General features: G+C 41.1%; 1 protein-coding gene and 1 long non-coding RNA gene across 4 annotated transcripts in view; one reads left to right on the top strand and one right to left on the bottom strand.

The window, feature by feature from the left end:
• Window positions 1-694: 694 nt before the first annotated feature.
• Window positions 695-5494, bottom strand: LOC125924537 (uncharacterized). Its single transcript, XR_007458456.1, has 2 exons — window positions 5075-5494; window positions 695-1636 (listed from the first exon to the last, which is right to left on the bottom strand). It is a non-coding gene; the product is annotated as an uncharacterized LOC125924537 (long non-coding RNA).
• VIRMA (vir like m6A methyltransferase associated) overlaps window positions 5485-14458 on the top strand; it is a 58581-nt gene continuing 49607 nt past the window's right edge. For all 3 annotated transcript variants that reach the window (XM_049633115.1, XM_049633117.1, XM_049633116.1), the window contains exon 1: window positions 5485-5585. In XM_049633115.1, the coding sequence (XP_049489072.1) occupies window positions 5523-5585 (63 nt within the window). In that variant the 5' untranslated portion in view covers window positions 5485-5522. The remainder of the gene's footprint in view (window positions 5586-14458) is intronic.

Raw genomic sequence — 14458 nt, forward strand, 5'->3', positions numbered from 1 at the left:
TCTTTAAAATAGCCAGGATTCCAGAGTGTTAATGCCTTTATGAAGCTGCAAAATGGGGCACCTGGGTGGCTCAGTCGGTTAAGCGTCCGACTTCAACTCAGGTCACGATCTCGTGGTCCATGAGTTCGAGCCCCGCGTCGGGCTCTGGGCTGATGGCTCGGAGCCTGGAGCCTGCTTCCAAATTCTGTGTCTCCCTCTCTCTCTGCCCCTCTCCCATTCATGCTCTGTCTCTCTCTGTCTCAAAAATAAACGTTAAAAAAAAAATTAAGCTGCAAAATAATTGAAAAATAGCTGGAGTCATTAAACCTTTCAGAACAATTGGCACTAATCGCTGTGCTTATTTCAAGATACTTTGTGTAGATAATAGCTTACAATCCTTGTTTCTCAAATTTTTAGGTAATTTCCAGACTACATTTTGAAGAATGATGTAGAGGTTTCACAGCAAGCCTTTGGCTGTAGGGAATTATCATAATCAAGTCTCATGGAAAGAGGGTGGCAGCTGTTACTTTTAATCAGTGTGCTCAGCTAGGGAGAAAAATGAAAGCTCTTTGTGTTCCTGCTGGTGGATGGATGTCTTACAGTTGGCAGTTTGCCAGATTACCCAATCAGTTGTTCTTGATATACTTGGTCTCTGGAGAGGTTGAAATGCTTGGCAGTTCATTCAGACCCTCCTCCTGCTCTGTATACTTGTGTGCATGTCAGTCACCTGGGAAAGGAGCTCATCTGTTACCGAATAAATGCAACCTTGAGTTATCCTGGACTGGTTAGCTCCCTCCCACATCTTTGCCTTTTTGTCAAGTTGCTCCTGGCATGCATTCAGATCCACACAAATTGCTTTTCACATCAAAGGCAATTTTTGCTTTCCTTCAAGTTGCTCTTTTCACTGTGGGGTGATGGAAATCAAAGAGGGAAAGACACTATGGCTGGCCAAATAGCAACAGTTACTATGGACTGTTTACAGAGCACTGTTCAGGGTGAGTTTGATAATCTGATGAGCAAGACAGACAAAAATGAAAGAATAATAGTACAACCTAATCATATCATATATAACACATATACAATATATAATGCTCTAAGTGATTCAAAATAGCAAACAAGAAATCGGTTCATTCAATAACCATTTTTGAGTGTTTAGTGTATGCCACATACTAAGTAAGGATGTACTGGTGAACAAAACCAGGTGATGAAGATTTACCCATGTTTCCTTCTAAGAGTTGAACGGTTTTAGTTTAGGTCCTCAACTCATTTTGAGGTTTTTTTTTTTTTAAGTTTATGTATTTATGTATGTATGTATTTTGAGAGAGAGAGCACACTCGAGAAGGAGGGGCAGAGAAGGGGGAGAGTGAGAGAATCCCAAGCAGGCTCTGCACTGACAGTGGGCTTGATCCCACGAATCATGAGATCATGACCTGAGTCGAAATCAAGAGTCCTATTTCTGGCCTCTTAATTCTATTCCATTGGTCTGTATGTTTATCCTTATGGCTTTACTACAGTTCTGATTGCTGTAATTTTATAGTAGGTTCTGAAATCAAGAAGTGTGTGTCCTCCAAATGTGTTCTTCTTTTTTCAAGATTGTTTTGGCTATTTGGGGATCCCTTGGAATTCCATATGAATTTGAAGATCAGACTCTCCATTTCTGAAAAAAAAAAGCCATTAGGATTTTGATAGAGGTTGCACTGAATCTGTAGATCACTTTAGGTAATATTGTCATCTTAACGATATTGTCTTCCAATCCATGAATATAGAACGTCTTTCCATTTGTCTTAATTTTTTTAAAGCAATTATTTTATAGTTTTCAGTGTACAAGGCTTTCACCTCCTTGGTTAAATTTATTCCTTAGGTATTTTATTCTTTTGGATGCTACTGTAACTGTATGTAGGTTTTTGAAAGCCATTTCACAGGAGTCATATTCAAAGCAGAGGAAACCATGTAAGCCATAGGGCACAGTGATGTGAAATACCTTTGTATTAAGGGAGCCATATCTAGCTGGGAATGGCTGAATGATCAAATGGTAGTAGGAAAAAGGTGAAAACCTGAGCAAGTAAAAGCGAATTTGAGAAGTGATAGACACTTCTGTGAGAAGTGATAGTCAATTAGGGATTCTTGGCTCTCCTAGAAGTCTGGTTAGTACTTTATATCTTCTTTGACCTCCTATACATTTTTCTGTCCTCTGAATCATAGCTGATGATCTCACTGAGACAATAGAAAACTATCAAAAAGGAACTCTTTCATTTCCACACAATAAATCATTACTCCCATTTGCATGTGTACTCATGGACTCCTTCTTGCCCCTGGTCACCAGGGAGTAGGCATTTCTAGCAAAGGTCACTTTCTACTTGGCTACCAGGTACCACCCTCCCAAACCCACCTACTCACTATTTTGCTGCCTCTTTCTCATCACTGTTTCTCTCTCCATTGCTTCTTTCCCACCAGTCGACATGCTGTTATTTCCCATCTTAAAAACATTTTTTCCTGACCCCAGGTCCCCCTCTCACAACCACCTCATTTTGCTTTTTATGCAACAAAAGTTCTTGAAAGAGGTGTTGTTTTCAAGTTTTCTTTGCTCGATTCTTTTATTTTTAACTAGAGACAGAGCATGAGTGGGGAGGGGCAGAGACAGAAACAGAATCTGAAGTAGGCTTCAAGCTCTGAGCTGTCAGCACAAAGCCCAATGTGGGGCTCAAACTCACACACCATGAGATCATGACCTGAGCTGAAGTTGGACACAACCGACTGAGCCACCCAGGTGCCCCTTTACTCCTCGATTCTTATTCATCTTTAAAAATTTGCTAACAGGTAATATATGTACATGGTAATACATTACCTTTATTTTTATACTTTAACCATCAAACTCCCCTCCCTAGAGGCAACAACTATTACCAGTTTCTTAAATAATTCTTTCAGAGATAATCTATAAATTCAAATACACATATAGCATATATGTACAACACAAAACAAATGGTGACCCCTAATGTAAACTATGGACTTTAGTTAATAATAATGTATCCATACTGGTTTATCAATTGTAATAAATGTACCACACTAAAGCAAGATATTAATAATTGAGGATGCTCTGAACAGGGGGGGAAAGGGAATAAATGGGAACTCCTGTATTATCTGCTCAATTTCCTGTAAAACTAAAACAATTCTACAGTCAAATGCTCTACCACTGAGCTATACCCCCTCTAAAACTAAAACAATTCTAAAAAACAGTCTATTAATTAAAAAAAAAATATCTACCTCACATTACTCTTAGGTCAAAAAGAAAATTAAAACTAAGAAAATCAGAGTATGTAAAAATACCAATAATAAAGGTACTACATCATATATTACTTACAGTTAAAGCAGAGCTTAGGGGAAAGTTTGTAGACATATACAACAAATGATGAACATAAACAATTTAAGCATCACCATAGAAATTAGAAAAAGAACTGCATATAGGCCTTAAAAAGGCAGAAGAAACGAATTAGTAAATTCAAAAGCAGAAATTGGGGCGCCTGGCTGACTCAGTCAGTGGAGCGTGCTACTTGATTTCAGGGTTGTGAGTTCAAGCCCCACACTGGGCTATTTAAAAATAAAATCTTAGGGGAGCCTGGGTGGCTCAGTTGGTTAAGTGTGGGACTCTTATTTTGGCTCAGATCCTACTATCGGGCTCCGAGCTGACAGCACAGAACCTGCTTGGGATTCTCTCTCACCTCTCTCTCTGCCCTTTGCCCACTAATGCACACTTACTCTCCCTCTCTCTCAAAATAAATAAATAAACAAAAAAAAATTCAGGTTCTGACTCAGCAGATATGGGGTGAGAGCTTGAAATTCTTCATTTAAGAAGAATAAAATATACTTTTTTAAAGTTTATTTATTTTGAGACAGAGATAGTGTGTGTGAGTGAGGGAGAGGCAGAGAGAGGGGGGACACGGAGAATCTGAAGCAGGCTCCACACTGTCATCTCAGAGACTGACAGAGGGCTCCAACTCACGAACAGTGAGATCATGACCTGAGCTGAAACCAAGAGTCAGGCGCTTAACTGACTGAACCAACCAGGCGCCCCAAGAAAAATAAAATCTTAAAAAAAAAACAAAAAAACAAAAAAAAAAAAAAGCAGAACTGAAAAATCAGAAAAGAGAAGAATGCTGGGAATAATAAATATGAATGCAAGAACGAGTTCTTTGAAAAAACAAATAGTAAAAGAGATGAACTGTTAGGTAAAGGCAGAAACTAGTGGGCTGAGGAAGGGGGTGAATGGAGATTTACTTTAAAAATTTTTCAAAATTATTTATTATTAAATATTTCAAGCATACCAAAAGGCACAAACAGTAATGTGAGGCATGCCTGTGAAACCATCACCAGCCTAAAGAATAAACCATAATCAAGCCCTTGTGCGCTTCTCAATTACACCTCCCTCCAGTTTCCTCCTATGTTGACATTTTAGTTTGTCATTCCAACGCATTTTGTAATTTTATAATTTATATACATGCCCCTGGAAAGTTATATTGTTTGCATGTTTTGAACACGATACATACTATCTTACACTACAGGTTCTTCAGTCTGTTCGCTTAGTCGTTTTTCAGATGATCCATGTTAGATATGACACTAGTTCATTCTATTCTATGCGCTATTACATTGTATACATATACCACAATTTACTTATTGCTTCTTGTTAATGTCAATTAACAGATGTTTTTGCAACTATTAAGTTTTATCATGAACATTCTCGTATGCGTAGGTATTTCTTTGGGCACATGCGTGAGAATTGTCTTCGAAGTGGGGCAGACACATGTAGTTTCACTAAATAATTCCTAATTGCTCTCCCAAGCACTTGTGCCAATTTAGACTACAAAACAGTTCCAGTTGCTTCAATGTTCATCAACCCCGAGGCCATGAGACTTACTTTTCACTCTACATTTCTATGTTCATGGCATTTCACGTTATATAATTTCTTGTTTTGCTTCAATTAGTTCTCACCCTAAGGCTGGGTTGGGCATTATTATTCACATTTGCAGATGAAAAAAACAAAAAAAAATCTCTTCGTTTTTAGACTACAGTTGCTTCTTAAAAAAAAAAAAAAAAGTCTTACTTTTCAGCCTCGCTTATTGAACCTTTTTCCTGTCAGCCCTGGAAAGGCTGCTTGCTTGGGGAAGAGGTTTCACTGGGCCGGGCGTCCACCCGGCGATGCTCCTTACCCCTCCTCCACCCTCCTCGAATCCCGCTCGGCACCTTGCCATCCGAAGGCAGTCGTGGCTCTGCAACGCGGTGGAAGGACAGGGTTTGGACCACTAGCGATGCCGTAGTCCCCTCCTTTTTTCCCTCCGCCCTTCTCGGTGCTCCTGCTGCGCCCTCCGCCGCGCTGGAGAAGGCGGGGTCGGAGACTTCCGGCAGCACCACTCTTCGGGATAGGCCAATGCTCGCGGCGCCAGCGCTCTGGTCACCGGAAGTGCTGCGGTCTCTCCCTCTCCGGGGCCGCGGTCGCCGAGGTTGGAGCTCTGCCCCGGAAGTCCTCTCCCTATCCCCCGCCCGCGGCAAACATGGCGGTAGACTCGGCGATGGAGCTGCTATTTTTAGATACTTTTAAGCACCCGAGCGCCGAGGTAAGGCTTCCCGACTTGATTCCGATCCTGCTTGCCGACTCGTGGACCCTTACAAAAAGTCATTAGGCGGGCCTCGACTTTTCCTCCCGCCGTTTGCCGCTTTAACGCCTCACAGACATAGCCCCCTCCCCCCAGCTTGGGTGTAGGCACCGCGTCTGAGGGAGGGCGGCGGTAGACCCCCCCATTGCCCCCGGCTTTCCCTTAGTTCCCCAGGCCTTTGGTCGAGCTGGCTGCTCCGCTTGCCTTGTTCTTTTGTTGTTGTGCTGTTGTTCCTGTCAGCTTCGGACCTTGAGAAGGATCACGGTTTTCAAGTTTACCTGAGGTGGTGTTTGGGAGGGGTCTTGGACAGCTTGAGTTTGACAGCGCAGGTGACTGAGTAGGGTCCCGCAGGTTTCGTGGTTCCTGAATCCCTCCTCCTAGGTTTCCGTCCTGACAGGAGTTCTGCTGTCCAGATGTGACACTCGTTCGGTTCAGGATTGCGGCGTTCTCCGGTTTGCCCTGAGACTTTAATCCTTACCTCTTGGAAGGATTTCACACATTAGGACGCGAAGTTCTTACACGGAACGCCCTTTGCGTGGAGAATACTTGCGAAGAAGAGAGACTTGAGAGGATTGTAGCTCATCTGTCTGTGCAGCATAACTGTCTTGTCGTTTGGAGGGGCGAGGGTGGGGGTGGTGTGGACTCCTCGTTCTGTGATGACCGGAGTGCCCCTGAACGTCGGAGTGGCTCTGCGATATTTAAGTGGAAAGGAGCTAGTTGACTAACGGTTCCCGAAAGCTGGCCCAAATGAACATTAACCAGGTCCACAGAGAGAATGAAAACGGCCCCAGAGCTCCCATTTCTCTTCCAGTGTAAACTTAGTTTAGTGAACGGTTCTTTCTTCGGAGCTAGTGATGATAGTGGGTAGTGGTTGTATCTTAATGCTTTGTTTGGCAAAATAAAAAAAATTGACAACTTGGTGGCCTTCTAATTATTTCGACGAGTGGTTTATAGGTGGGTAAAAATAAAAACTTTTGGAAACTTGAGCATGTCTTACTAACAATGAGTGAGTTTGTGGTCTCATTTCTTGTGGGTCAGTAAGCTCTGCTTGTCCCAACGACTGCCCGTACTTCTGTGACTGTACTTCCAGCTAAGCTTTAGAAAACTCATGATGGAGTTAGTAGTTGGATCAGAACGAACCTGTCATGTGTACAGTAATAAAGAACTGTTAAAAGTGAAAGAAAGAAGGCTGTGATGAGTTGGTGATGAGTTTAGGTAAATCGGCGTTAATTCACTTGTATATTTAAAAACCTAGTATTTCTTGGGGTACCTGGGTGGCTCAGTCTGTTAAGCGTCCCAGCTTCGGCTCAGGTCGCGATCTGGAGCTTTGTTGGTTCAAGCCCCCGGGGCGGGCTCTGTGCTGACAGCTCGGAGCCTGGAGCCTGCTTGGGATTCTGTGTCTCCCTCTCTCTCTGCCCCTCCCCCACTGTGTTTCTCTCGCTCGCTCTCTCAAAAATAAACATACATTAAAAAATTAATAAATATCTAGTGTTTCTTCGTTCATTCTTAGACAAACATTGAGGGCCAGGAGAGGTCAGGACCAATTCTGGCAATGATTCAGGGAGGCTTAGTAGAGATCACATTGGAACAGAGTCTTGAAGGAAGACTAAGGGTTTGGGGGGAATATGGAATATTGAGCTGTTTGTTCTCAAGGAGCTTATAACTGACTATTGGAGGTTAGGTCCACAAAAGTATGATTCAAGTTAGAAGGCAATGAGTGTGTAAAGAAACAGTGGGAATCCCTTGGTGTTTATCATCTCTCTCTCTTTTCTCTCTGTCTCTCTGTCTCTCTCTCTCTTTTTAAAAGTAAACTCTGTGCCCAGTGTGGGGCTCGAACTCACGACCTTGAGATCAAGAGTTGCATGTTCCACTGGCTGAGCCAGCCAGGCACCCTAGGGTTTATCATCTTTATTCCAAAATGCTCTGACGTATTAGGTCCCCGATGAGTATATATTTAGCTCCGTTTGGTGCTACCAATAAGGCTACATGATTTCAGAGGAGGGAGAGATCACTCTTCTTTTGAGAATATCAGGGAAGACTTCATCAAGGCAGTTAGCATGTGAACTTGGTCTTTGGTGGAAGAGGAAATGTTCCACAATTGTAGATAAGAAAGCAGGGCATTCTCCTGGAGTAGTCAGTCCTCTGTGGAGTATGCCAAAAATATTCGTATTAAGTGGCAGCTGCAGGGCAGTTCGAAGCCAGATCATGCAGTTCCTTGAATGCTCAGCAAAGGAGTATGGACTTTGTTTTATAGGAAATAGTTTTTGAGCAGGCAAATTAAATGACTAGTAAAATTCATTAAGTCAATTAATTGATCAGTAATCCCTAAAATGATTCAGAAAAATTAGAGATGGCAAATAAGGAAGAAAAAGTGAGACGTCATGAAAGCTTGGGTTTAGCAGATGGCCAGTAATCATTGTCCACAGTTATTGAATGCTCATTTTGTGCAAGATGCGGTGCTTTTGTAATTTAAATATACTATCTCTAATTCTTTTAATAATTTTGAAAGATCCTTATCCCTATTTTATAGATAAGGAGAGTGAGTGTGAGAGGTTAGGTCATTTTCCTAAAGTGTCATAGCAGGATGAAGGCACAGTAATGTGGCTCTAAAGCCATGCCATACTGTGTCTCAGTAGGGCTAAGTAGGAGGGGATAGGTACAAGATAAATTTTGGATATAGAGTTGATAGCATGGCAACTGATTGTGTGAGAGAGAAAGAGTAGTTAAAAGTTCTAGAGTTATAGTTTTAGAGACTAGAGAATTGGGAGGGCCATTGATAATAGAAAAGTCTGAAATTGGGTTTGATGGGAACAAGATAATTTTAGTTTTTGGTGTGTTTAGTGGTACACCAGAGAGATTTGCTCAAGTAGGAATTTGGGAATTTGTTTTAACGATTTCATTTATGAAAAATACTTCTGAAGGTGAGGTATAGCTCCAGGAGGGGCAATACAAATAAGAAAACAAAAAAATAAAAACTCCCAAAACCTATTGCCCTTGCCTTCAAAGAAGTTTGTTATCTGGTGAAGAAAATATTTAGTCACATTTCCCAAGGGGAATACTGAAAGGGGTTTGAGTCGTGTTAAATGAATTACAAATTGTGTTTGTGGTTTGTATGCCACTTTATTAAAAATTAAAAAAACTTAGTCAATTTTTTAAAAAGTTTACTCATTTTGAGAGAGATTGAGAGAGCACAAATGGGGGAGGGGCGGAGGGAAAAGGTGGGGGTGGGGAGAAAGAGAGGGAAAAAATCTCAAGCAGGCACCATGCTGTCAGATGCGGGGCTCAAACCCTTGAATTGTGAGATCATGACATGAGCTGAAATCAAGAGTCAGACACTTAATGTATTGAGCCTCCCGGGTGCCGCAATTATTATTATTATTTTTTAACATTTATTTTTGAGGGAGAGAGAGAGAGACAGCAGATCCAAAACGGGCTCTACACTGACAGCACAGAGCCTGACACAGGGTGTGAACCCACAAACTGAGAACCCACCGACTGAACCACCCACGTGCCCCTATTATTATTATTTTTTTTATTTTTAATGTTTGTTTATTTTTGAGAGAACATGAACAAGGGAAGGGCAGAGAGAGGGAGACAGCAGATCTAAAGTGGGCTCTGTGCTGTCAGATGTGGGGCCAATGTGGGGCTTGAACTCACAAACCCCAGGGGATCATGACCAGAGCTGAAGTCAGATGCTTAACAGACTGAGCCACCCAGGTGCCCTGTACTTGTATAACATTTTAAAAATATACTTTATTTTAAAACAGTATCTTTTTATTTTGACTAGGTAACATATGTGTGAGGTAGAAATTCAATAGATACAAAAGGGTATACAGTAAAAAGTATGGCTTTTTCTTGTCCGTGTCCTCTAGCCATCATGTTTCTTTGCCTAGGTATTCTATATAATTCCATTTTTACTGGCTGCATAATATTTCTTTAAGTGATAACGCTATTTATATTATATTCTCATACATTTAGGTTTCTTTTTTTTTTAAGTTTATTGGTTTATTTTGAGAGAGGGAGAGAGAGGACACGTGCACAGGGGAGGGGCTGAGAGAGAGAATCCCAAGCAGGCTGTGCACCTTTAGTGCAGATCCCAACACGGAGATCAAACCCATGAACCATGAGATCATGACCTGAGCCAAAGTCAGAAGCGTAACCAACTGAGCCACCCAGGTGCCCCTACGTTTAGGTTTCTAACTTTTTACAATGATGTGATATTCTTTAATTATTTAAATTAAAAATATTAAAGTTATTTTATGAATATTACTTTCTTTTTAAAAAAAAATTTTTTTTAACGTTTTATTTATTTTTGAGACAGAGAGAGACAGAGCATGAACGGGGGAGGGGCAGAGAGAGAGGGAGACACAGAATCAGAAGCAGGCTCCAGGCTCTGAGCCATCAGCCCAGAGCCCGACGCGGGGCTCGAACTCACGGACCGCGAGATCATGACCGAGCCGAAGTCGGCCGCTTAACCGACTGAGCCACCCAGGCGCCCCATGAATATTACTTTCTAGAGTAGAATTGCTAGGTTAAAATACAGTCTTACAATAATGATTGATGCTAGAAAGTACTGCTTCATTTTAGAGTTTCTTTAAGAAACTAATTTAGAACTCATCTGAACAGAAGTGATAATGGAAGTGGTAGGAATAGATGAGATAGCTTTAGCTTACCCTTAAGGAGAGGGTAAACAGAGAGGGGAAAATAGTTGCAGGATAAAAGAATAAGGAGGGGGAGACAGCTATACTGTGACTTGTAAACACACAGTGACTCCTTCTGAAGGTAAATGTGGTTCAGAGTCCTGAAATTTGACCAATTTATTCTTCACATTCCTGCTATCTCTGTAATCATAAATCTTCCATGATTCCCCTTGTCTTCCTAGGTTTAAGTACTCCTCTAGATATCTTAAGCGCCTACTTCATTGTAATATTTGCAACTCTCTGAAAACACAATTCAGTCAACTTTTATTCAGCACTTATTAAAAGTCTTCCATTCATTAAATGAATATGCTAAGCACTTTGATTATAACAAAGTATAAACTGAGACTTGGTTCTTGTCTTCTTGAGATACAACTGTAATGGGAGAAATAAAAAAAGCAATTACAATTTAGTTTGATAAGAGGCTTTTGATTCACAAGGAGAGGCATCTATCTAGACTTGCTCTGGCACAGGTTCCAAGAGAAAGTTAACTCTAGGGGTGTCTGGGTGGCTCAGTTAAGCGTATGGTTTGATTTCGTAAGCCGTTTGATTTCGGCTCAGGTCACGATCTCATGATCAAGCTCAGACAACTCAGAGCCTCCTTTGGATTCTCTTTCTCTGCCCCTACCCTTCTTTTTTTTTTTTTTTTTTTTTAATGTTTATTTATTTTTGAGAGAGAGAGACGGAGCATGAGCAGGGGAGGAGTAGAGAGAGAGGGAGACACAGAATCCAAAACAGGCTCCAGGCCCTGAGCTGTCGGGCACAGAGCCCGACATGGGGCTCGAACTCAGACTGTGGGATCGTGACCTGAGCTGAAGTTGGACGCTCAACCAACTGAGCCACCCAGGCGCCCCTGCCCCTACCCTTCTTGTGCTCTTGCTCTCTCCACCCCCGCCCCCCCAATAACAATAATAATAATAATGATAATAATAATAATAAAAAGAGGGGCGCCTGAGTGGCTCACTGGATTAAGCGTCTGGCTCTTACTTTCGGCTCAGGTCATGATCTCATAGTACAGAGCCTGCTTGGGATTCTTTCTCTCCATCTCTCTCTGCCCCTCCTCTTTCTCTCTCTCTCTCTCTCAAAATAAATAAACTTAAAAAAAAAAACTCTTAAAAAAGTGGACTCTAAAAGGAGTTGGGACAGAGGAGTGTGGGAGCAGAGATAATATAGCATGAGTGAGGGCATGAAGGGTGAGAAAGAGCATGGTATGTTGGGGCTATAAATTTGAACTGATCAGAAGAGGTTATACTTGTTTATAAGACCAGAAATTTGGCCTGGGGAGCAGGGGAGTGATACATTTATCTTCTAGAAGGACTACATTGCAATAGGAGAATGGGTGGAGGGGGGCAAGAAAGAAACCCCAAACCAGTTAGGATCCTATTGCTGTAATCCAGATTAGAGTGAATAGTGTCTAGAACTAGAGAAGTGAAGCAGTAATGGAGAGAAATACCAGATTTGAGAGCTTTTTAGAGGTTTAATCACTGGGACTTGATATTTAGATGAATGATTTAGGTGAGAGAATGAGAAAGAAGCAAAGGATAATAATGGTTTCTGTCTTGGTCATTGTGTGGATGGTGTTGCAAACACTGATATAGGAGAGTTCAGTTTTGGACTTGAGTTTGTGGTGCCAGAGGGACATTCAAGTGGAGATGTCCAGTTGGCAGTTGGTTATAGTGGTCCGGGGCTTGGGAGAGAGGTCATAAATGGAGATTTATATTTGGAGTTGACTTATGGCAATGGATGAAAGTTTTATTTCTTGTAATTTTATTGATTGTGTTTAGCTACTCTACCCTACTTTTCTCCTCCATTTTGCCCTCTAGCCATGGTGAACTATGCTTGCAATTTCTTGAACCTTCCAGGTTTTTGTTTGCCTTCCTTATGTGCATGCTTCTCCCTTTGCTTGGAAAGTTATTCCTTCTCCTCCTTTTCCACTGATTCTTGTTTTCCTTAAAGACTTACTTAGCTCGGGGAGCCTGGGTGGCTCAGTCAGTTGAGCATCCAACTTCAGCTCAGGTCATGGTCTCACTGTCTGTGAGTTCGAGCCCCATGTCAGGCTCTGTGCTGATAGCTCAGAGCCTGGACCCTGCTTTAGATTCTGTGTCTCCTCTCTCTCTGCCCCTCCCCTGCTCATGCTCTGTTTCTCTCTCTGTCAAAAATAAATTAACATTAAAAAAAATTAAAAAAAAATCATGGAAGATTTATGATTACTTAGCTCAAGTGCTGTTTCTTTGGGGAAATCTTTCCTGACACTCCTCTTTTCCCCTCCACGAATTTTTGCTCACAGTCTGGGTTAGGTAAGTACCTCTTTGACTTTGCACAGACTCCTTTGTGAGTCTGTATCATAACAATATATCTGTCTACCACAATAGATGGTCTCTTCCTTAATGGTTGAGATTATGTTTTTGTCTTGGTATCCTTGGGACCTGCCATTCCTTGGAACATAATAGATATTTAATAAATGTTTAGAAATAAATATTGAATAAAAGGATAGCAACTAATACAGAAACTCTTCTACTTACAGAAATAATGGATTTTGAAAGTCTGTTCATAAAACTTTAAGTTCATTTTTTTTTAGGTCCACAGTGATTACACCCTAAAAACTGATACTATTAATCAGTAGAGGGCAAGGTAGAGGAGGATTCAATTAATAACTTTTGTTCTAAGTTTCCTTTGTACATATTAATGAGAATTTATAATATGTAAACAAAGGATCTTCAATATAGTATACTTTGTTAAGTAGAGAAGTTCTTACAGGAAGGAAACATAGCACCAAAGTTTGAGGCAAAATGCTAATTTCTTTTGTGTAAAACTATGTAGTATATGTAGAATACCTATAGTATATTTGTAATAATAAGTATACAAGTTCAGCTGCTGTCACAAAAGTTAAAATAACAGTGGATTTGATAAAATAGGATTTTCTCTCAATCTGGTTGTTAAGTATTCTAGGGCTCATATGACAGTTCCACAGTGTCAAGGGCCCATATTCCTTCTGTCCTTTTCCTTTGCCATCCTTAGGGTATTGCCTGCCTTGTCCAACCAAGGTAGCTCACCGATAACATCTGTGTTCTAGAAAGGCAGCAGAATTTTGGAATAAGAAGTAGAAGGAGTTTCTAAAGTCTGAACCTTCCCTTTAAGGACATGATCTGGAGTTGCCTGCATCATTTCCATTTCCATCCCATTGATCAGAAGTTAGTGATCATGGGGTACCTGGGTGGCTCAGTTGGTTAATAACCATCCAACTCTTGATTTTGGCCCAGGTCATGATCTTACAGTTCGTGAGATCAAGCCCCATGTCAGGCTCTATGCTATTAGCATGGAGCCTGCTTAGGATTCTCTCTCTCCCTCTTTTTCTCTCTCTGCCCCTCTCCCATTCATGCTCACACTCACTCTCTCTCAAAATAAATAAACTTGAAAAGAATATAAAATAACTCAATAATTTTTTAAAAAGTTATGATCAGGTGTTCACACTGGCTTAAGTGTCCAACTTCAGCTCCAGTCATGATCTCACAGTTTGTGAGTTCGAGCCCCGTGTCGGGCTCTGTGCTGACAGCTCAGAGCCTGGAGCCTGCTTCAGATTCTGTGTCTCCCTCTCTCTCTGCCCCTTCCCTGCTCATGCTCTGTCTCTCTCTGTCTCAAAAATAAATAAAAACATTAAAAAAATTTTTTTTTAAATGCAAAATTGGGGGACTCAGTCAATTGAGTGACTCTTGATTTTGGCTCAGGTCATGATCCCAGGGTTGTGGGATCAAGCCCTACACTGCTTAAGATTCTTTCTCTCTCCCTTTCTGCCCCTCTCTCCCACTCACATGCTCTCTCTCTCTAAACTAAAAAGTTAAATTAAAAAATGCAAAATTGGGAAGTCATCCTGTCACATTTTAGGAAAGACTAACTTGAATAATCTTTTGGTCTGTTGATATGCATGATATTCTTTGCAGCTTCCAAGAGAGACTCAAGAGTCATTCTTTCTAGATACAAATAACATGAACCATTTTTCTCATGAATTTTGATCACTAAGTAATCAGGTTGGCTGAACTTCTAGGAAAAGTTGGTGTAAAATAGTTCAAAAACAATGTGAAACATTCATTTTAAATTACTGATCACGAGAGCTATCTTTGATACTGTGTCAAATAATAC

This window comes from Panthera uncia, chromosome F2 (genome assembly GCF_023721935.1).
Source record: "Panthera uncia isolate 11264 chromosome F2, Puncia_PCG_1.0, whole genome shotgun sequence".
In the NCBI taxonomy this organism is placed as follows: Eukaryota; Metazoa; Chordata; class Mammalia; order Carnivora; family Felidae; genus Panthera; species Panthera uncia.